This window comes from Salmo salar, chromosome ssa15 (assembly GCF_905237065.1).
Source record: "Salmo salar chromosome ssa15, Ssal_v3.1, whole genome shotgun sequence".
Taxonomy (NCBI): domain Eukaryota; kingdom Metazoa; phylum Chordata; class Actinopteri; order Salmoniformes; family Salmonidae; genus Salmo; species Salmo salar.
The window spans coordinates 7166724-7191577 of NC_059456.1; the positions used below are offsets into that span (position 1 = coordinate 7166724).

At 44.6% G+C, this 24854-nt stretch overlaps 1 protein-coding gene across 1 annotated transcript in view; it reads left to right on the forward strand.

The window, feature by feature from the left end:
* The window catches only part of arl15a (ADP-ribosylation factor-like 15a), a 189290-nt gene extending 184323 nt beyond the window's left edge, over nucleotides 1–4967 (forward strand). The window contains exon 4 of the mRNA XM_045695258.1: nucleotides 4124–4967. Within this exon, the coding sequence (XP_045551214.1) occupies nucleotides 4124–4392 (269 nt within the window). The 3' untranslated portion in view covers nucleotides 4393–4967. The remainder of the gene's footprint in view (nucleotides 1–4123) is intronic.
* The last annotated feature ends 19887 nt before the right edge of the window (nucleotides 4968–24854 follow it).

A 24854-nucleotide genomic window follows, 5' to 3' on the forward strand; every position in this document is an offset into this window, starting at 1 on the left:
CCGATCTGCATCAGAAATAGAACTGACTTCTATTTTAGCCCTTGGCAACGCAGACGCTCGTTGGCGCGCGGAGCAGTGTGGGTGCAATAATTGAATAATATATATAGATTTCAAAATGTATTTTGCAATGGTGTAGTCAGCCTGTTAGAGTCCAAGATGTTTATTAAAAATCCAAAAGGGGTAGGCAAGAGAATGGTCGTGGACAGGCAAAAGGTCAAAACCAGTTCAGAGTTCCAGAGGTACAGAATGGCAAGCAGGCTCGAGGTCAGGGCAGGTAGAATGGTCAGGCAGGCGGGAATGGAGTCCAGAAAAACAGGCAAAGGTCAAAACCAGGAGGACTAGTAGAAGAGAATAGAAAAGCAGGGGCACGGGAAAAAACACACTGGTTGACTTGAACATACAAGACGAACTTGCACAGACAGACAGGAAACACAGGGATAAATACACCAGGGAAAATAAGCGACTCATGGAGGGGGTGGAGACAATCACGTGGACAGGTGAAAACAGATCAGGGTGTGACATTTACGCACTTCTGAAACAGAGAAGGATGAAAAGGAGAACCTGGTGAAGGGGTGTCAGGTAAATTCATAGGGGGCTCAATTATACCTTTGACCTTTTCAAATAATCTACCTGCATCTAAAAAATGCTGATTCAAGGCTTTCAGAATGGAGGTTCTCTCAGTTACAGTCTGTGTGTCGACCAACAATTGTTTAGGAAGCTGTGTATCTTTTTTGCACTCCAAACCCTTCACTACTTGCCAAACTTTGGATGGATTATTTAAATTGTCTGAAGTAGATTTCAGGTAGTGGTCTGCTTTCATTTTACGGATCATAGCCACACCCATATTTTCAAAGACGTTTAAAAGCCATCCAATCATCTGCCGAACCAGACCCTCTTGCTTTAGCCCACATAGCATTTAGCTCCCTTGTGATTTTAGTAAGTTCTTTAGTAAACCAAGGGTTCTCTCTGCCCTTAATCCAGAATTCTTTAAAAGGGGCATGCCTGTTGCATACATCTTGGAATGCGTTGTGGAAGTAAGAAAAGGCTAGTTCAACATCGGGGATTAATTCCATTCTATTCCATTCAATGCTAGATATATCATGGAAAAAACCTTGAATATCAAATCGCTTCCAGTTTCTTTTTGTAATGACACGTGGAGATTTCTTAGGAATTTTACCATCTTTCACACAGGCAATAGCACAGTGATCACTTCAAACGATGGAGTATTGGGTAAGATCAAATCAATCAAAGAGGATTTCAGAGGATATTTTATATTCAACCTCGTTACACTGTTGACAATCTGAGTGAGATTATAGGTATTGCATAGAGTTTTGAGTTGATCAGAGCTAGACGTTAACCAGTCCTGATTCAGATCACCCATCAGGACAAACTCAGAGTTGACATTCTGTGATACAATTCGAAAATACAATCCAGAGAGCCAACAGTTTTTATTTATTTATTTTTATTTCACCTTTATTAAACCAGGTAGGCTAGTTGAGAACAGGTTCTCATTTGCAGCTGCGACCTGGCCAAGATAAAGCATAGCAATTCGACACATACAACAACATAGATTTACACTTGGAATAAACAAAACATACAGTCAATAATACAGTAGAACAAAAGAAAACAAAAATTCTATATACAGTGAGTGCAAATGAGGTAAATTAAGGCAATAAATAAGCCATGGTGGCGAAGTAATTACAATATAGCAATTAAACACTGGAATGGTAGATGTGCAGAAGATGAATGTGCAAGTAGAGATACTGGGGTGCAAAGGAGCAAGATAAATAAATAAATACAGTATGGGGATGAGGTAGGTAGATAGATGGGCTGTTTACAGATGAGCTATGTACAGGTGCAGTGATCTGTGAACTGCTCTGACAGCTGGTGCTTAAAGCTAGTGAGGGAGATATGAGTCTCCAGCTTCAGAGATTTTTGCAGTTCGTTTCAGTCATTGGCAGCAGAGAATTGGAAGGAAAGACGACCAAAGGAGGAATTGGCTTTGGGGGTGACCAGTGAGATATACCTGCTGGAGCGCGTGCTACGAGTGGGTGCTGCTATGGTGACCAGTGAGCTGAGATAAGGCGGGGCTTTACCTAGCAGAGACTTGTAGATAACCTGTAGCCAGTGGGTTTGGCGATGAGTATGAAGCGAGGGCCAACCAGCAAGAGCGTACAGGTCGCATTGGTGGGTAGTGTATGGGGCTTTGGTGACAAAACGGATGGCACTGTGATAGACTCCATCCAGTTTGTTGAGTAGAGTGTTGGAGGCTATTTTATAGATGACATCACCGAAGTCGAGGATCAGTAGGATGGTCAGTTTTACGAGGGTATGTTTGGCAGCATGAGTGAAGGATGCTTTGTTGCGATATAGGTGTCACGTCCTGACCAGTATAGAGGATTATTTGTTATTGTAGTTTGGTCAGGACGTGGCAGAGGGTAGTTAGTTTATGTATTCCGGGGTTTTGGGTTTCTTTTCTATGTTTGTGTTTCTATGGGTTTTCTATCTGTTCTGTTTCTATGTTAGTTAATTGGGGTATGGACTCTCAATTGAAGGCAGGTGTTTTCTAGTTGCCTTTGATTTGGAGTCCTATGTATTAGGGTGTGTTTGGTCTTGTTGTTTGTGGGTAGTTGAGCCAGCACTGCTATTCTTTTTGTTTGTAGTAGCCTGTTAGCCTGTCGTGAGTTTCATGTTTATTGTTTTCCTGTGTATACTTGGCTTTAATTTATTAAAAAGATGAGTATCCACATTTTGCCTGCTGCAATTTGGTCCATTCAACACGGCTTCAACTATGACAATAGGAAGCCGATTCTAGATTTAATTTTGGATTGGAGATGCTTAATGTGAGTCTGGATGGAGAGTTTACAGTCTAACCAGACACCCAGGTATTTGTAGTTGTCTACGTATTCTGAGTCAGAGCCGTCCAGAGTAGTGATGCTGGACGGACGAGCAGGTGCGGGCAGTGATCGATTGAATAGCATGCATTTAGTTTTACTTGCGTTTACGAGCAGTTGGAGGCCACGGAAGGAGAGTTGTATGGCATTGAAGCTCGTCTGGAGGTTAGTTAACACAGTGTCCAAAGAAGGGCCAGAAGTATACAGAATGGTGTCGTCTGCGTAGAGGTGGATCAGAGAATCACCAGCAGCAAGAGCAACATCATTGATGTATAAAGAGAAGAGAGTCGGCCCGAGAATTGAACCCTGTGGCACCCCCATAGAGACTGCCAGAGGTCCGGACAACAGGCCCTCCGATTTGACGCACTGAATTCTATCAGAGAAGTAGTTGGTGAACCATGTGACAAAGCGAAAACAGATTTTTGTAAATTTTTGTAAATTTATTCAAAACAAAAAATAGAAATACCTTAATTACATACAGTTGAAGTCGGAAGTTTACATACGCCAAATACATTTAAACAGAGAATTGATTCAGAGAATCAGTAGCAGTAGCAGATGGAGATCTATAACAACAAGATACAACAATATTTAAAAATGAGCCAAGGGTTAGGTTCAAAGACAGATATTCTTAGGTTTAGTAAACAGAAGTCAGAACAACCACCAAGAACTTGTTTTTTACATATACAGCAACATCATCACCCTTACATTTACGATCTGTACGAAAAACATTGTTACCATTTATTACAATATTTTTGTTTTTTTTGAGCCAAGTTTCAAAAAGCATAAATACGTCAGGGTCGGCAGTTTGTATTCATATATTCACAAAATCAAGTTTTGGCAGAAGACTTCTTACAGAATGTATACATTCATATGCAAAAACTTCAGGCCAGTCTGACTTCTTAATATATATACTATATATTACAGTATATGGTATACTTTTTATAGATGATGCATTATATAGTATATATTACAGTATGTGTAATACTGTTAATTTATTATTCTGTATATATAGTATATATTACGGTATATTTTATACTGTTAATTTATTACGCTGTATTGTACAGTATATACAGGGTATATTGTAGGATACTTTGTCTGTAACTCAATCGGTCTTACTGCAGTGGTTTTTAACAATAGCATTTTAGTTTTTTTACCAGTTGTTGAATATCTTTTCATATTCAGTTTAGAAGAGATGATGACAGCTTTTTTTTCTTCTCGTCTTCCTCCAGGAGCGGAGAACATTAAGAAGTACTGGTCTCGGTACTACCAGGGTTCTCAGGGTGTGGTATTCGTATTGGACAGCGCTTCTTCAGACGAGGAGTTGGAGTCGGCCCGTAACGAGCTCCACTCTGCCCTGCAGCACCCACAGCTCTGCACACTACCCTTCCTTATACTGGCCAACCACCAGGACAAACCTGCTGCACGCACACCCAACCAGGTAGAAGATCGGACTATTTGTCCAATGTACACAAACATCCAATGGAAGTGTGGATCATGATTTAACCCTTACACACACAGAGGTTGTAGAGGTTGGAGCAGAGGGCAGCTAGACCATGGCACCCCTGGAGCAGTTTTAGGGATTCAGTGCCTTGCTCAAGGACACAACAGCAGGATTTGATACCAGCTTATCAGATCTGGGCAGAAACTAGTTGTTTTCTGGTAGTTTATTTGAAAATACCAACTTTTAGTTGTCAAATATAGTTTATATAGATTTAAAATGAAAACGCAACTAGTTTCTTTGATATTCAAATACAGGTCTCAGAAAAACAAATAATATTTGAAAAGCGTTTTGAATACCACTCAGAAAAACAAATAATATTTTAAGGTATTTGAATATATGCAAGTTATTAAAAAAAAAAAAAAAAGAAACGAAAAACTAGTTGAATTAGTCTAAATGTATGGTCATTAGCACATGGTTGGGAGGGTCTCTTAGATATGAATATTAATATAGCGTATAGCCTAGAATGAAATACATGAGGGATATGAAATCACCTCGACACAAGAGCAGACCACTTACACAAATCACTTACACATATTTTCATAATCAAATTTCAAATCAAATTTATTTTTATATAGCCCTTCGTACATCAGCTGATATTCTCAAAGTGCTGTACAGAAACCCAGCCTAAAACCCCAAACAGCAAGCAAAGCATGTGAAAGAAGCACGGTGGCTAGGAAAAACTCCCTACGAAAAACTCCCTAGAAAGGCCAAAAACCTAGGAAGAAACCTAGAGAGGAACCAGGCTATGAGGGGTGGCCAGTCCTCTTCTGGCTGTGCAGGGTGGATATTATAACAGAACATGGTCAAGATGTTAAAATGTTAAAATGTTCATAAATGACCAGCATGGTCAAATAATAATAATCATAGTAGTTGTCGAGGGTGCAACAAGCACGTCCGGTGAACAGGTCAGGGTTCCATAGCCGCAGGCAGAACAGTTGAAACTGGAGCAGCAGCACGGCCAGGTGGACTGGGGACAGCAAGGAGTCATCATACCAGGTAGTCCTGAGGCATGGTCCTAGGGCTCAGGTCCTCCGAGAGAAAGACAGAAAGAGAGAAAGAGAGAATTAGAGAGAGCATATTTAAATACACACAGGACACCGGATAAGACAAGAGAAATACTCCAGATGTAACAGACTGACCCTAGCCCCCGACACATAAACTACTGCAGCATAAATACTGGAGGCTGAGACAGGAGGGATCAGAAGACACTGTGGCCCCATCCGATGATACCCCGGACAGGGCCAAACAGGCAGGATATAACCCCACCCACTTTGCCAAAGCACAGCCCCCACACCACTAGAGGGATGTCTCCAACCACCAACTTACCGTCCTAAGACAAGGCCGAGTATAGCCCACAACGATCTCCGCCATGGCACAACCCAAGGGGGGGCGCCAACCCAGACAGGAAGACCACGTCAGTGACTCAACCCACTCAAGTGACGCACCCCTCCCATGGACGGCATGGAAGAACACCAGTAGGCCAGTGACTCAGCCCCTGTAAAAGGGTTAGAGGCAGAGAATCCCAGTGGAAAGAGGGGAACCGGCAAGGCAGAGACAGCAAGGGCGGTTCGTTGCTCCAGCCTTTCCGTTCACCTTCACACTCCTGGGCCAGACTATACTTAATCATAGGACCTACTGAAGAGATAAGTCTTCAGTAAAGACTTAAAGGTTGAGACTGAGTCTGCGTCTCTCACATTGGTAGGCAGACCATTCCATAAAAATGGAGCTCTATAGGAGAAAGCCCTACCTCCAGCCGTTTGCTTAGAAATTCTAGGGACAATTAGGAGGCCTGCGTCTTGTGACCGTAGCGTACGTGTAGGTATGTACGGCAGGACCAAATCGGAAAGATAGGTAGGAGCAAGCCCATGTAATGCTTTGTAGGTTAGCAGTAAAACCTTGAAATCAGCCCTTGCCTTAACAGGAAGCCAGTGTAGGGAGGCTAGCACTGGAGTAATATGATCAAACTTTTTGGTTCTAGTCAGGATTCTAGCAGCCGTATTTAGCACTAACTGAAGTTTATTTAGTGCTTTATCCGGGTAGCCGGAAAGTAGAGCATTGCAGTAGTCCAGCCTAGAAGTAACAAAAGCATGGATTAATTTTTCTGCGTCATTTTTGGACAGAAAATTTCGGATTTTTGCAATGTTACGTAGATGGAAAAAAGCTGTCCTTGAAACAGTCTTGATATGTTCTTCAAAAGAGAGATCAGGGTCCAGAGTAACGCCGAGGTCCTTCACAGTTTTATTTGAGACGACTGTACAACCATCCAGATTAATTGTCAGATTCAACAGAAGATCTCTTTGTTTCTTGGGACCTAGAACAAGCATCTCTGTTTTGTCCGAGTTTAAAAGTAGAAAGTTTGCAGCCATCCACTTCTTTATGTCTGAAACACAGGCTTCTAGCGAGGGCAATTTTGGGGCTTCACCATGTTTCATTGAAATGTACAGCTGTGTGTCGTCCGCATAGCAGTGAAATTTAACATTATGTTTTCGAATGACATCCCCAAGAGGTAAAATATATAGTGAAAACAATAGTGGTCCTAAAACGGAACCTTGAGGAACACCGAAATTTACAATTGATTTGTCAGAGGACAAACCATTCACAGAGACAAACTGATATCTTTCCGACAGATAAGATCTAAACCAGGCCAGAACTTGTCCATGTAGACCAATTTGGGTTTCCAATCTCTCCAAAAGAATGTGGTGATCGATGGTATCAAATGCGGCACTAAGATCTAGGAGCACGAGGACAGATGCAGAGCCTCGGTCTGACGTCATTAAAAGGTCATTTACCACCTTCACAAGTGCAGTCTCAGTGCTATGATGGGGTCTAAAACCAGACTGAAGCGTTTCGTATACATTGTTTGTCTTCAGGAAGGCAGTGAGTTGCTGTGCAACAGCTTTTTCAAAAATTTTTGAGAGGAATGGAAGATTCGATATAGGCCGATAGTTTTTTATAATTTCTGGATCAAGATTCGGCTTTTTCAAGAGAGGCTTTATTACTGCCACTTTTAGTGAGCTTGGTACACATCCGGTGGATAGAGAGCCGTTTATTATGTTCAACATAGGAGGGCCAAGCACATGAAGCAGCTCTTTCAGTAGTTTAGTTGGAATAGGGTCCAGTATGCAGCTTGAGGGTTAATAATAATAATGAGTGTGAGAGTACTATTGAAACACTTAAGATCACGTTCTTGTGCATGTGTTTTTAACTTGGCGATTATTACAATAGCGACATTTGTTGCTACATAGGACTTTTGTAAATGTCTTTTATAATTACATAATAATGGAGTTATTACATGGAATAAGACACAGTCCTCTGGTGTACAGTAGTTACAAAAAACTCTCAGCCAGGGTTCTCATGGAATATACCAAAGTATTATCCTGTTGGGGATAGGGGGCAGTATTTACACGGCCGGATAAAAAACGTACCCGATTTAATCTGGTTACTACTCCTGCCCAGTAACTAGAATATGCATATAATTATTGGCTTTGGATAGAAAACACCCTAAAGTTTCTAAAACTGTTTGAATGGTGTCTGTGAGTATAACAGAACTCATATGGCCTGTCTGACAAGTTCTTGTTCATCTTGGCTCTTTTTATTGAAGACTGAGGATCTTTGCTGTAACGTGACACTTCCTACGGCTCCCATAGGCTCTCAGAACCCGGGAAAGAGCTGAATGATATCGAGGCAGCCCCAGGCTGAAACACATTAGCGCGTTTGGATAGTGGCCTGTCAGAGGACCATCAGACTGGGGCTCGTGTACGAGGGCACGAGATGTTTTTATTTTCCCTCTCTTTGAACGAAAACCACCACTCCCGGTCGGAATATTATCGCTTTTTTACGAGAAAAATTGCATAAAAATTGATTTTAAACAGCGGTTGACATGCTTCGAAGTACGGTAATGGAATATTTAGATTTTTTTTGTCACGAAATGCGTCGTGCTCGTCACCCTTCTTTACCATTCGGATAGTGTCTTGAACGCACGAACAAAACGCCGCTATTTGGATATAACTATGGATTATTTGGGACCAAACCAACATTTGTTATGGAAGTAGAAGTCCTGGGAGTGCATTCTGACGAAGAACACCAAAAGTAATAACATTTTTCTTATAGTAAATCTGACTTTCGTGAGTGCTAAACTTGCTGGGTGTCTAAATAGCTAGCCCTGTGATGCCGGGCTATCTACTGAGAATATTGCAAAATGTGCTTTCACCGAAAAGCTGTTTTAAAACCGGACATAGCGAGTGCATAGAGGAGTTCTGTATCTATAATTCTGAAAATAATTGTTATGTTTTTTGTGAACGTTTATCGTGAGTAATTTAGTAAATTCACCGGAAGTGTTCGGTGGGAATGCTAGTCACATGCTAGTCACATACTAATGTAAAAAGCTGGTTTTTGATATAAATATGAACTTGATTGAACAAAACATGCATGTATTGTATAACATAATGTCCTAGGGGTGTCATCTGATGAAGATCATCAAAGGTTAGTGCTGCATTTAGCTGTGGTTTGGGTTTATGTGACATTATATGCTAGCTTGAAAAATGGGTGTCTGATTATTTCTGGCTGGGTACTCTGCTGACATAATCTAATGTTTTGCTTTCGTTGTAAAGCCTTTTTGAAATCGGACAGTGTGGTTAGCTTAACGAGAGCCTTGTCTTTAAAATAGTGTAAAATAGTCATATGTTTGAGAAATTGAAGTAATAGCATTTCTAAGGTATTTGAATATCGCGCCACGGGATTCAACTGGCTGTTGAGTAGCGTCCCACCTAGCCCAGAGAGGTTAAGTAACAACCTGCTAGTAAAATGTTGCTTCAAAAGTAATTACAGTTTCATTACACAATTACAAGAACATTACACAAGAACAGTTTAACGTTAAGTGTTACTGAGAATGTTAACAGTAACAAAGTATGGCTAGTAAGTGTCGAAAGGAAAACTAAATATCTGTAACGGGCGTCGTAAGGATTAGACCAAGGTGCAGCAGGAACGTGTATACTCATCTTCTTTAATAAATCAAAAGAAGGAAAAACAAACAAATCACGTACACAAAACAATGAACGACACTAAACAGTCCTGTCAGGTGCACAGACGCAAAACAGGAAACAACTACCCAGAAATCCCATAGAAAAAACACCCCTCTTAAATAAGGCCTTCAATTAGAAGCAACGAGGAGCAGCTGCTTCCAATTGAAGGTCAACCCCATTAACTAAACATAGACATAGAAAGACTAGAACTAACATAGAAATAAACTAACAAGAACATAGCCCAACAAACCCCGAAACACTCTAAACAAACACCCCTCTTACATAGTAACATAGCCCAACAAACCCCAAACCACATAAAACAAACACCCCCTGCCACGTCCTGACCAAACTATAATAACAAATAACCCCTTTACTGGTCAGAACGTGACAATATCCCCAAAACTGCCAAGGATGAAAATCATATTAGTTGGTATTCGGAGTAAACTGCCCCTTTAAAAGATGGTATAGTGTGTTCTCCGTCTGATGTACAAACAGGCTCAAAGTTGTTTTTGCTAAGCATCCAATTTGCTGTTTGAAAAATGTTTGCAAATGTCTTTGCAGTATTTTCTGGTATCATAAAATGAATGGCAGCTTTCAACCTTGTTGAAGGAGTCATACAGTAGTTGAACATCACAATATTGCACTACATAGCCAAATTTCCAACATCTCATTCCAAAATCATGGGTATTAACATGGAGTTGGTCCCCCCCCTTTGCTGCTATAACAGCCTCCACTCTTCTGGGAAGGCTTTCCACTAGATGTTGGAACATTGCTGCAGGTACTTGCTTCCATTCAGCCACAAGAGCATGAGTGAGGTCGGGCACTGAAGTTGGACCGATTAGGCCTGGCTCGCAGTCACAGACAGTGACACATGGACAGGCAGTGACACATTCAATTCCACATTGCACACTCTTGCCTGCATCTAGCTGATCTAGGGTGTAATCACTAGTCCAACAGTTGCAAATGAGAGTTTCTATTGGACAAATTCAGGTATGACTATCCCAGTTTTGTTCCTTTTGCTTCCATTTAACCCCTGGTCGGATACGGGACGGACATCCAGCGAAAAATCCTATCGCCATTAGCATAACGAAATTTAATATATATATTTTTTTCAAATATAGGACTATGTTATATCGTTTTATAGATACACCTCTCCTGAATCGAACCACGTTGTCCGATTTCAAAAAGGCTTTACAGCAAAAGCAAAACATTAGATTATGTTTGAAGAGTATATCGTAAAAGTAGCCACATAGCCATTTTCCGACCAACCACATGCATCACAAATAACCAAAAAACAGCTAAATGCAGCACTAACCTTTGACAATCTTCATCAGATGACACCCCTAGGACATCATGTTACACAATACATGCATTCTTTTGTTCGATAAAGTTCATATTTATATATAAAAACAGCATTTTACATCGGCGTGTAACGTTGACTAACTATTTTCCCTCAAATGCATCCGGTGAAACAGCGCTACAATTTACTAAATTACTATTCGAAAACATTTTAAAAATGTAATAAAGTCATTCTAAGATTTATAGATGAATATCTCTTGAAAGCACCTGTAATGCCAGATTTAAAAATAACTTTACTGGGTAATCACACTTTGCGATAAAAGGGGATGCGATACTCAGAAAATAGGCTACCGTTACAGGTCAGCACCATCTTGGAACAATCGCATATCAAATCTAGTCTTGTATACTATTGTCAATAATCCCTTACCTTTGATTATCTTCATCAGAAAGCACTTCTAGGAATCCCAGGTCCACAACAAATGTATTTTCGTTCGAAAAAGTTAATCCTTTATGTTCCAATAGCTTGTTCTTGTTAGCGCGCTCTGAACGCTGCACCAAAAGTTCCGTCGTGCGCGGGACTCCACTTTCGAAAAAATGAATTTCTTTTTATTTAGGTTCGTTCAAACATGTCAAACGTTGTATAACATAAATCTTTAGGGCCTTTTTCAACCAGAGCTCCAATAAGATTCAAGGGGGACGATTGCATTGTGTTTCAAAACGTTTCGAAAGGGGAGGGTAGCCAGGGGCGCCGGCGTCATAATGGTGATGGCCCTCTCCGTGTGACCACGTTCTACTGCGTCTCATTCATTCAGTTTTCAGAGTAGAAGGCTCAAATCACTTTGTAAAGACTGGGGACATCTAGTGGAAGCAATAGGAAGTGCTCAATGAACCATTGCTCACTGTGTGATTTACAGGCAAACTGATGAAGTTGAGTCCGCAATTCAGAATTCCACTTCCTGTTACGATCGGTCTCGGGGTTTTGACTGCCATATGAGTTCTGTTATACTCAGACACCATTCAAACAGTTTTAGAAACTTTAGGGTGTTTTCTATCCACAAGTATTAATTATATGCATATCCTAGCTTCTGAGTTTGAGTAGGAGGCCGTTTAAAATGGGCACCATTTTTTTTCAAAAATCGCTGTAGCGCCCCCTATCCTAGGCGAACGACAAGAGGTTAAGAAACATTTTTCCACAATATCAGCGGAATGAATACATCCCTAATCAAGCGTAAACACAGTTTACTTTCATAGCAGCCACGTTGTTTTCCTCTTGTATCTACGCGTTCTTCTCCTCTCACCTTTTCCCTTCACTTGTGGACTTCAATGCACAACACATCAGCTGTATGTGACCAGGAGAAAAAACCTTTCCAAACCAAACCGCTACACACAGCCTACATCGTTGTCACCATATTAGATAAAGTAACGTCGTAGTCAACGTACAGTTGAAGTCAGAAGTTTACATACACTTAGGTTGGACTCATTGAAACTCGTTTTTCAACCACTCCACAAATGTCTTGTTAACAAACTATAATTTTGGCAAGTCGGTTAGGACATCTACTTTGTGCATGACACAAGTAATTTTTCCAACAATTGTTTACAGACAGATTATTTCACTTATAATTGACTGTATCACAATTCCAGTGGGTCAGAAGTTTACATACACTAAGTTGACTGTGCCTTTAAACAGCTTGGAAAATTGCAGAAAATGATGTCATGACTTTAGAAGCTTAGAAGCTTCTGATAGGCTAATTGACATGATTTGAGTCAATTGGAGGTGTACCTGTGGATGTCTTTCAAAGACTACCTTCAAAAAATTCTAGACCTCCACAAGTCTGGTTCATCCTTGGGAGCAATTTCCAAACGCCTGAAGGTACCACGTTCATCTGTACAAACAATAGTACTCAAGCATAAACACCATAGGACCACGCAGCCGTCATACTGCTCAGGAAGGACACGCATTCTGTATCCTAGAGATGAACGTACTTTGGTGCGAAAAGTGCAAATCAATCAGCAAGGAAGAAGTCACTGCTACAAAACCGCATAAAAAAGCCAAACTACGGTTTGCAACTTCACATGGGGACAAAGATCATACTTTTTGGAGAAATGTCCTCTGGTCTGATGAAACAAAAATTGAACTGTTTGACCATAATGATCATCGTTATGTTTGGAGGAAAAAAGGTGGATGCTTGCAAGCTGAAGAACACCATCCCAACTGTGAAGCACGGGGGTGGCGGCATCATCTTGTGGGTGTGCTTTGCTGCTGGAGGGACTGGTGCACTTCACAAAATAGATGGCATCATGAGGTTGGAAAATGATGGCATCATGAGGATGGAAAATGATGTGGATATATTGAAGCAAAATCTCAAGACATCAGTCAGGATGTGCCACGACCGTCATTTAAATAACTGGACCAAAGCGCAGCGTGAGTAGAGTTCCACATTTTATTTCTCGTGAAACTTCAAAAAACAACAAATATATAACGATCATGCAAAAACGTAGCGCACAAAGGCACTCACACAAAACAATATCCCACATCGCAGGAACACATTAAGTATGATCCCCAATTAGAGGTAACGATTATCAGCTACCTCTAATTGGGAACCATACACATACACCAACATAGAAATAAACTCACTAGAAATCCCCCTTGTCACGCCCTGACCTAAAACAACATAGAGAACCCTGAGGGCTCTCTATGGTCAGGGCGTGACAGTACCCCCCCCAAAGGTGCGGACTCCGACCACAAAACCTGAAACTAGATGGGGAGGGTTAGGGTGGGCAACTAGCGTAGGTGGCGGCTCCGGTGCGGGACGTAACACCCGCTCAGACCGAGGATCCGGCCATGGAGCCGGGCTGAACGCCGTGCCCAGACTGGGCACCGGTGCAGAGAAAGGCTCCGGCTATGGAGCGGGACTGGACGCCATGCCTGGACTGGGCACTGGCGTAGAGGAAGGCTCTGGCCATGGAGCGGGACTGGACACCATTCCTGGACTGGGCATCGGCGCAGTGGAAGGCTCCGGCCATGGCACCGGCGCAGGAAGCTCCGGACCGTGGACCGTCCCTGGAAGCTCCAGACTGTGAACCATCGCTGGAGGTTCCGGGCTGTAGACCGTTGCTGGAGACTCCGGACTGTACACACGCACTGGTGGACGAGTGCGGGGAGCCGGCACAGGACGTACCAGGCTGGGAAGGCGCACTGGAGGCCTGGTGCGTGGAGCCGGCACAGGTTTCAACAGACTGATGACACGCTCTTCAGGGCGGCTGTGCTGCAGAATACACCTAACCAACATCTCTCTCCGATCTCCCTCCTCCAACTGCTCCATCGACTCCCAGACGGTCTCTGGCTCTCTCCTCGGCTCGGCCGACCGCCCCTTGTGCCCCCCCCAAAAAAAATCTTGGGGTTGCCCTTGGGCTGTTTGTGGCCGTGGACACCGGCATCGTCGCTGTCCTCCTATTCTCCTTTGCGACTCCCGCCAATGGAAGGGTCTCGCATCCACCCAGTATTTCTTCCCATGTCTAACTCTCCTTTACCTCCTGGGCATGCTGCTTGGTCCTGTAATGGTGGGATATTCTGTCACGACCGTCGTTTAAATAACTGGACCAAGGCGCAGCGTGAGTAGAATTCCACATTTTATTTCTCGTGAAACTTAAAAAAACAACAACGATATAACAATCAGGCAAAAACGTAGCGCACAAATGCACTCAAACAAAACAATATCCCACATCGCAGGTGGGAAAAGGAACACACTAAGTATGATCCCCAATTAGAGGTAACGATTATCAGCTGCCTCTAATTGGGAACCATACACATACACCAACATAGAAATAACCTCACTAGAAATCCCCCTTGTCACGCCCTGACCTAAAACACCATAGAGAACCCCGAGGGCTCTCTATGGTCAGGGCGTGACAGGAAGTTAAAGCTTGGTCACAAATTGGTTTTCCAAATGGACAATGACCCCAAGCATACTTCTAAAGTTGTGGCAAAATGGCTTAAGGACAACAAAGTCAAGGTATTGGAGTGGCCATCACAAAGCCTTGACCACAATCCCATCGAATATTTGTGGGCAGAACTGAAAAAGCATGTGCGAGCAAGGAGGCCTACAAACCTGACTCAGTTACAGCAGCTCTGTCATGAGGAATGGGCCAGAATTCACCCAACTTATTGTAGGAAGCTTGTGGAAGGCTACCCGAAACGTTTGACCCAAGATAAACAATTTAAAGGCAATGCTACCAAATACTAATTGAGCGTATGTAAACTTCTGACCCACTGGGAATGTGATGAAAGAAATAAAAACTGAAATAAATCATTCTCTCTACTATTATTCTGACATTTCACATTCTTAAAATAAAGTGGTGATCCTAACTGACCTAAGACAGGTCATTTTTACCAGGATTAAATGTCAGGAATTGTGAAAAACTGAGTTTATGTATTTGACAAAGGTGTATGTAAACTTCCGACTTCAACTGTAGCTAATAGAACTAACGGTTAGTAAACCCGCTACAATCATGCAGTAACATTGCGGTGTACAGTCTTTAAGCAGTTTAGCAGTCATAACGGCGTGCCCTGGTGGCAATAAATTTGTAAAACCAAAAGCTTGTAAAGAACAAGAAGGCCCGCACACTGTTGACGCTTCCAATTCATTCAGAATATCTCTACCACACCTGCTGCCTCTAGAGAGTTTAAAACAGCAGGTCTGGGACAAGGTAGCACGTCCGGTGAACAGGTCAGGGTTCCATGCAGAACAGTTGAAACTGGGGCAGCAGCACGACCAGGTGGACTGGGGACAGCAAGGAGTCATCAGGCCAGGTAGTCCTGAGGCATGGTCCTCCGAGAGAAAAAGAGAGAAAAAGAGAGAGAAAATTAGAGAGAGCAAACTTAAATTCACACAGGTCACAGGATAAGACAGGAGAAATACTCCAGATTTAACAGACTGACACTACTAAAAACTATTGTAGCATAATACTGGAGGCTGAGACAGGAGGGGTCGGGAGACACTGTGGTCCTGTCCAACGATACCCCCGGACAGGGCCAAACAGGCCGGATATAACCCTATCACACCTGATTCAACCTGTCAACTATCACTTGATTCAACCTGTCAACTATCACCTGATTCAACCTGTCAACTATCACCTGATTCAACCTGTCAACTATCACCTGATTCAACCTGTCAACTATCACCTGATTCAACCTGTCAACTATCACCTGATTCAACCTGTCAACTATCACCTGATTCAACCTGTCAACTATCACCTGATTCAACCAGTCAACTATCACCTGATTCAACCTGTCAACTATCTCACCTGATTCAACCTGTCAACTATCTCACCTGATTCAACCTGTCAACTATCACCTGATTCCACCTGTCAACTATCACCTGATTCAACCTGTCAACTATCACCTGATTCAACCAGTCAACTATCACCTGATTCAACCTGTCAACTATCACCTGATTCAACCTGTCAACTATCACCTGATTCAACCTGTCAACTATCACCTGATTCAACCAGTCAACTATCACCTGATTCAACCTGTCAACTATCACCTGATTCAACCTGTCAACTATCACCTGATTCAACTGGTCAACTTATCATCAAGCCCTTGATTAGTTGAATATGGTGTGTATTTTGCTGTATCTTTCTATCCAGAAGGAAATGGTTTTGTTTTGTTTTTTCCTTCCAGCCCTCTGACATCATGGCTGGAAGCTCTCGGAAGGCTCCTATCCTGTGTGTGTGTGTGTGTGTGTGTGTGTGTGTGTGTGTGTGTGTGTGTGTGTGTGTGTGTGTGTGTGTGTGTGTGTGTGTGTGTGTGTGTGTGTGTGTGTGTGTGTGTGTGTGTGTGTGTGTGTGTGTGTGTTTATGTGTGTGTGTGTGTTGTCAGCTAACCATATAATATTCATGGTCTTAGGAGGGCCAGTAGAGAGGTGTGGCCTACCTTGTCCCCTGACAATATTCTGATACGCACACACACGCACACACACACACACACACACACACACACACACACACACACACACACACACACACACACACACACACACACACACACACACACACACACACACACACACACACACACACACACATACACAGAGACTCACACAAACACACCAGAGTGAGAATAGAGAATAAACAGGTGGTGAGAGACATGAGAAACTATGTGATTGTAGAAGTGGTTTAGGTCACCTTTTTGTTCCTATGTGAAGGCTGGATCTATGAAGGGTAGAAGGGGCAGAACCAGGGCATGTGCTCCCAACATGGGCTTCCTGAACCTCCGCCAAAACATAAGACAACTCAAACCAGCTCCTTGGACTCAGAACACAGAAGTTCCATTTTTTTTATTGGAGAAGATTCCGTTTTTTTTTTATGGTGTTGACATTCTCCAGTTCTAAAATATGGCAGGGCTAACAGGTATAGTGCTTTATTCAGTGGGGGAGCTCTGAGCCGTGTGGCCAGCTGTTGTAGGGTAGTAGAGACATGAAGCACCACAAGCCTTTCTCTCTCTCTCTCTCTCTCTCTCTCTCTGTCACTCTCTCTCTCCCTCTCTCTCCCCCTCTCTTTCTCTCTCTCGCTGTCTCTCTCTATCTGTCTCTCTCTCTCTGTCTCTGTCTCTCTCTCTCTAAATCTCTCTCTCTCTAAATCTCTCTCTCTCTGTCTCTCTCTCTCTCTCTCTCTTTCTAAATCTCTCTCTCTCTCTCTAAATCTCTCTCTCTCCCCCATCTCTTTCTCTCTCTCTGTCTTCAGGCTCCTGGTGTTCTGTGGATATTCTCAATGTGGGATGTTTTGGCTAGCCGACTGATCGCTCCTTCTGTTCAGACTCTCACTCATGTTTCAAAACCTCTTCTTCTTTTTCTTCTTCTTAGTGCACTATCTAGGGAATAGGGTGCCATTTGTTTTCACTCATTATCAGCGGTGACCTCAGATCTGATCCGATCACGCCCTGTGTCTTAATTTAACCCTGTCAGGTATCAGTCAGCCGGAAGGTATCGGGCCCTGTGGGGTCAGTTTGTGTTTGTGAACAGAGCCCCATGACCAGCTTGCTTAGGGGACTCTTCTCCAGTTTCATATCTCTGTAGAGATGCTCTCTCTCTCTCTCTCTCTCTCTCTCTCTCTCTCTCTCTCTCTCTCTCTCTCTCTCTCTCTCTCTCACTCACTCACTCTCTGTGTATCTCTTTCACTCTGTTTGTATCTCTCTCACTCTTTCTCCTCCCTCTCTATGTCTATTTATTGGCATGGGAAACATATGTTTACATTGCCAAAGCAAATGGAATAGTCAGTAAACAAAAGGGAAATCAGAAATTATCATTAAACATTACACTCACAAAAGTTTTTAAATAATATAGACATTTCAAATGTTATATTATTGGCTATAAACGGTGTTGTAACAATGTGCAAATAGGTGAAGTACTAAAAGGGAATAAATAAACATAAATATTGGTTTTATTTACAATGTTGTTTGTTCTTCCTTCACTGGTTGCCCTTTTCTTTTGGCAACAGGTCACAAATCTTGCTGCTGTGATGGCGTACCGTGGTATTTCACCCAGTAGATATGGGAGTTTATCAACATTTGTGTCTGTGTAATCTGATGGAAATATGGTCATACATTGGGCAGGAGGTTAGGAAGTGCAGCTCAGTTTCCACCTCATTTTGTAGGCAGTGTGCACATAGCCTGTCTTCTCTTGAGAGCCAGGTCTGCCTACGGCGGGCTATGCTCACTGAGTCTGTACATAGACTATAGACTATGCTCACTGAGTCTGTACAAAGCTTTCCTTAATTTTGGGTCAGTCACAGTGGTCTCTCTCTCTCTGTCTTTCTCTGTGCTTGTCAGAGAGTTGTGGACTCAGTAGCAGAAGTGGAAAGGAGCTACAGTGTGGAAGTTGTTACACGGTCTCATCATGCATAAGCTACCCTGTGAACCCTGCTACCCAAATGTGAAGTAGAGAAAATAAATCTCTCTCTCTCTTTCTCTTTCTCTCTCTCTCCTTCTTTCTCGTTCTCTCTGTCTCTCTTGTTCTCTCTCTCTCTATCTCAATTCAATTCAATTCGCTTCATTGGCATGATGTAACAATATACATACCCTGTATTGTATAATGTATTGGGTTTAGCAAGTGGTTGCTGTGTAGACCCCAGTCTCTCTCCCCTCCTCCCACCATCCAACTCCACAATGTTGAAGCCCTGTTCTGTTAGAGCTCTGTTGGAACTCTGTTGGAACTCTGTTGGAGTTGGAGCTCTGTTAGTGCTCTTTTGGAACTCTGTTGGAACTCTGTTGGAGCTCTGTTGGAACTCTGTTGGAACTCTGTTGGAGCACTGTTGGAGCTCTGTTGGAGCTCTGTTGGAACTCTGTTGGAGCTCTGTTGGAACTATGTTGGAGCTCTGTTGGAACTCTGTTGGAGCTCTGTTGGAACTCTGTTGGAGCTCTGTTGGAGCTCTGTTGGAACTCTGTTGGAGCTCTGTTGGAACTCTGTTGGAACTCTGTTGGAGCTCTGTTGGAGCTCTGTTGGAGCTCTGTTGGAGCTCTGTTGGAGCTCTGTTGGAACTCTGTTGGAACTCTGTTGGAACTCTGTTGGAACTCTGTTGGAGCTCTGTTGGAACATGGGCAGATGGTCTGTGGATTGTGTTTATCTCGCTGGCTCCCAGCCTCGGGATCGATCTTCAACGTGAATGAAAAGAGAATTTAGGCTAAACAGACACAAATTCAATTAACCTAAACTTTTACTGGCAACTCCTGTCGACAAATACGCACACAGGCACACACACACAAACACACACACACACACACACACACACACACACACACACACACACACACACACACACACACACACACACACACACACACACACACACACACACACACACACACACACACACACAAAACGATGACGTCTCTTAGGCATGTTCCATGTTCTCAGAGAACTAAGCCCCTTCCTCCACCCTCGACATGCAGCAGTGTGATCTGGGTGTTATTGGGGTGTTTTCACATTGCAGGGGAGCCTGTGTGTGTGTGTGTGTGTGTGTGTGTGTGTGTGTGTGTGTGTGTGTGTGTGTGTGTGTGTGTGTGTGTGTGTGTGTGTGTGTGTGTGTGTGTATGATGGTTAATATGTCTCTACAGACTTGTTAAGGCCTCACTGAGGCCCTCTGTGTTGTGTTGGGGGGGCTGTGGTGAAGGGATGGTGGTGGGAGGAAACAGAATTCCTTGTTGGGAGGAGAGGGGAAGAGGCGGGAGGAGAGGAGGAAAGGAGGAGAGGAGGGAGGAGGAGAAGAGGGAGGAGAGGATGAAAGGAGGAGAGGAGGGAGGAAAGGAGGAGAGGAGGAGAGGAGGGAGGAGGGAGGAGGAGAGGATGAAAGGAGGAGAGGAGGGAGGAGGAGAGGGGGAGGAGGAGAGGAGGAGAGGATGAAAGGAGGAGAGGAGGAGAGGATGAAAGGAGGAGAGGAGGGAGGAGGAGAGGAGTAGAGGAGGGAGGAGGAGAGGAGGGAGGAGGAGAGGAGGGAAGAGGAAAGGAGGGGAAGAGGAGAGGAGGAAGGAGGAGAGGATGAAAGGAGGAGAGGAGGGAGGAGGAGAGGAAGGAGGAGGAAAGGAGGAGAGGATAAAGGAGGAGAGGAGGAGAGGAGGGAGGAGAAGATGAAAGGAGGGAGGAGGAGAGGATGAGAGGATGAAAGGAGGAGAGAAGGGAGGAGGAGAGGAGGGAGGAGGAGAGGAAGGAGGAGGAAAGGAGGAGAGGATAAAGGAGGAGAGGAGGAGAGGAGGGAGGAGAAGATGAAAGGAGGGAGGAGGAGAGGATGAGAGGATGAAAGGAGGAGAGAAGGGAGGAGGAGAGGAGGGAGGAGGAGAGGACGAAAGGAGGAGAGGAGGGAGGAGGAAAGGAGGAGAGGAGGGAGGAGAGGAGGGAGGAGGAAAGGAGGAGAGGATGAAAGGAGGAGAGGAGGAGAGGATGAAAGGAGGAGGGAAGAGGAGGGGATTAGGGGAGGAGAGGGAGAGGAGAGGAGGGGAGGATGAGAAGGGGGGAGAGGAGGAGTGAAGGGGAGGAGGAAATGGTTGGTGGACTGTTGATCTAACACCCCAACAAAGCAGCTCTGTTTAGATGGCTGGCCTACTGGTCACCCGAGATGGCTGGCCTACTGGTCACCCGAGATGGCTGGCCTACTGGTCACCCGAGATGGCTGGCCTACTGGTCACCCGAGATGGCTGGCCTACTGGTCACCCGAGATGGCTGGCCTACTGGTCACCCGAGATGGCTGGCCTACTGGTCACCCGAGATGGCTGGCCTACTGGTCACCCGAGATGGCTGGCCTACTGGACGGCACCCGAGATGGCTGGCCTACTGGACGGCACCCGAGATGGCTGGCCTACTGGACGGCACCCGAGATGGCTGGCCTACTGGACGGCACCCGAGATGGCTGGCCTACTGGACGGCACCCGAGATGGGACGTTTGGATGTATGTAGGTGTGTGTGTGTGTGTGTCTGTCACCAGTGTTTGAGTTATCCTATGATACAGTAGGAAATAACAACTGATGAGGTGTTGCATAAGGACAGGAATACAATGGGGCCAAGGAATGAGAGAGACAGAGAGAGAGAGAGAGAGAGAGAGACAGAGATACAGAGAGGGAGAGAGATACAGAGAGAGATACAGAGAGAGAGAGAGAGAGAGAGAGAGAGAGAAGGCTTTAGATGGAGTGCAGGCATAAATAGATGGAGGTAGATTTCAGTATGTAACTGAAGTCTGTGACCAATAGCTACTCGCTGAAATTAAACACAGAAGCAATGAAACATTTTGGTCAAAGTACATCCATGACTGTACAAGAGAAACTGCCACACACACACACACACACACACACACACACACACACACACACACACACACACACACACACACACACACACACACACACACACACACACACACACACACACACACACACACACACACACACACACACACACACACACACACACACACACACACACACACACACACACACCCCTCAAGTCAGTGCAGTCTCTTTACGCTTCACTCCATTGTGAGGAAAACAATGGCTGGTATGAATCTAGTGACATCTGGCTTCAGTGTACCAGTTCAAACTGATGATTCATTGTGACAAAGTTATAGCACACAGGCTAACAAGCTGCAACCGACCATACAAAGCATACATCGTGGGACCTTCCAGTGCTGCAATGGATCAAAATATTTCAGCCATTTTGGCCAGAAAGTTGGTGTATTGTTGACTTTTGTTGCTGTAAATGGTAGCAGGCATCAAACCGGGAACTTTTGAACACACACACTCACAAAAACACACACACACACACACACACACACACACACACACACACACACACACACACACACACACACACACACACACACACACACAGTGACCTTGTTAACCAACTAGCAACACAACATCAGTCATGTCACTGCATGTCATTGTCTCCTTGTTATCTCTCATCTTTCCTCCCCTTCTCTCCTCTGATCCTGGAAGGGAATCCTGGAAAGTTCAGCTCACAAATCTCTTTTCAATGGAGAAGGTCTTTATTTTTGTTCAGTAGGCCGTTCTGGGTTTTGTTGACAACTGTTGATGCGATCCCATTCCCAGGACAAAACGTCTCTTCATAAAAATAAACAATTCTCCTCTCACTAACATGCTCGCTTCATGAAAATTCCTTCAGGAGATTGGTGTTCCGAACATCCTTTAGTAATGTTACTGGTTTTTCATCAGACAGGACCGTTGGAGACAAGGGGGATGGAAATAGGAAGGACAGGTAGAGGGGACAGGTCGGAGGGACAGGCAGGAGGGACAGGTAGGAAGGACAGGTAGGAGGGACAGGTAGGGAGGACAGGTAGGAGGGACAGGTAGGAGGGACATGTAGGAAGGACAGGTAGGAGGGACAGGTAGGGAGGACAGGTAGGAGGGACAGGTAGGAGGGACAGGTAGGAGGGACAGGTCGGAAGGACAGGTAGGAGGGACAGGTCGGAAGGACAGGTAGGAGGGACAGGTAGGAGGGACAGGTAGGAGGGACAGGTATGAGGGACAGGTCGGAAGGACAGGTAGGAGGGACAGGTAGGAGGGACACAGACAATCAAATGCACCGGAGCTGATCCAGGCTACGCTGTTTTGTCATCATGACACTGTCTTGTGTAACTTACATTACATTATATTACCTCGACAGTGAAGGGGTGCAATTTCCTGCTCCACAAATGAAACCATTCAACTGAAGAACCATATACCTCTGTTTTGGTAAAATGTTGGTGATATTATATATTTCTAGTTGTATAGTGGATATGAATCATCCATCTTGATTTTACGTACAGACTATAAATAGATGTACAATATATTTCCATGTCAGCTGATTACTCTGGACCTTATAAGGTTCTAATGATACAAGCATGCTTAAGCTTTCTCTGCATCCAGCCAAGCACTTTAACATTATTCTCAATCGACTTTACTTGTAGTCCGGTGTGATCCGGTGACCTAGTCAGAGACAGAGACCGATCCAGAGACAGAGACCGATCCAGACACAGAGACAGAGACCGATCCAGAGACAGAGACCGATCCAGACACAGAGACAGAGACCGATCCAGAGACAGAGACCGATCCAGAGACAGAGACCGATCCAGACACAGAGACAGAGACCGATCCAGAGACAGAGACCGATCCAGACACAGAGACAGAGACCGATCCAGAGACAGAGACCGATCCAGACACAGAGACAGAGACCGATCCAGAGACAGAGACCGATCCAGACACAGAGACAGAGACCGATCGAGACACAGAGACAGAGACCGATCCAGAGACACAGATACAGACACAGAGACAGAGACCGATACAGCGACAGAGACCGATACAGAGACAGAGACCGAGACCGATACAGAGACAGAGACCGAGACAGAGACAGAGACCGATACAGACACAGAGACAGAGACCGATACAGAGACAGAGACAGAGACAGAGACCGAGACAGAGACAGAGACCAATCCAGAGACAGAGACCGATACAGAGACAGAGACCGATCCAGAGACAGAGACCGATCCAGAGACAGAGACCGATCCAGACACAGAGACAAAGACCGATCCAGACACAGAGACAGAGACCGATCCAGAGACAGAGACCGATCCAGACACAGAGACAGAGACCGATCGAGACACAGAGACAGAGACCGATCCAGAGACAGACACAGAGACCGATACAGAGACAGAGACCGATACAGAGACAGAGACAGAGACCGATACAGAGACAGAGACAGAGACCGATACAGAGACAGAGACCGATACAGAGACAGAGACCGATACAGAGACAGAGACCGAGACAGAGACAGAGACCGATACAGACACAGAGACCGATACAGAGACAGAGACAGAGACCAATCCAGAGACCGATCCAGAGACAGACACAGAGACAGAGACCGATCCAGAGACAGACACAGAGACCGATCCAGAGACACACACAGAGACCGACACAGAGACCGATCCAGAGACAGACACAGATACTGATACAGAGACAGAGACCGATCCAGAGACAGACACAGAGACCGATCCAGAGACAGACACAGAGACCGATACAGAGACAGAGACCGATACAGAGGCAGAGACCGATCCAGAGACAGAGACCGAGACAGAGGCCGATCCAGAGACAGAGACCGATCCAGAGGCCGATCCAGAGACCGATCCAGAGACAGACACAGAGACCGATCCAGAGACAGACACAGAGACCGATCCAGAGACAGACACAGAGACCGATCCAGAGACAGAGACCGAGACAGACACAGAGACCGATCCAGACACAGAGACAGAGACAGATCCAGAGACAGACACAGAGACCGATCCAGAGACAGACACAGAGACCGATCCAGAGACAGACACAGAGACAGATCCAGAGACAGACACAGAGACCGATCCAGAGACCGATCCAGAGACAGACACAGAGACCGATCCAGAGACAGACACAGAGACCGATCCAGAGACAGACACAGAGACCGATCCAGAGACAGACACAGAGACCGATCCAGAGACAGACACAGAGACCGATACAGAGACAGACACAGAGACAGATCCAGAGACAGACACAGAGACCGATCCAGAGACAGAGACCGATACAGAGACAGAGACCGATACAGAGGCAGAGACCGATCCAGCGACAGAGAC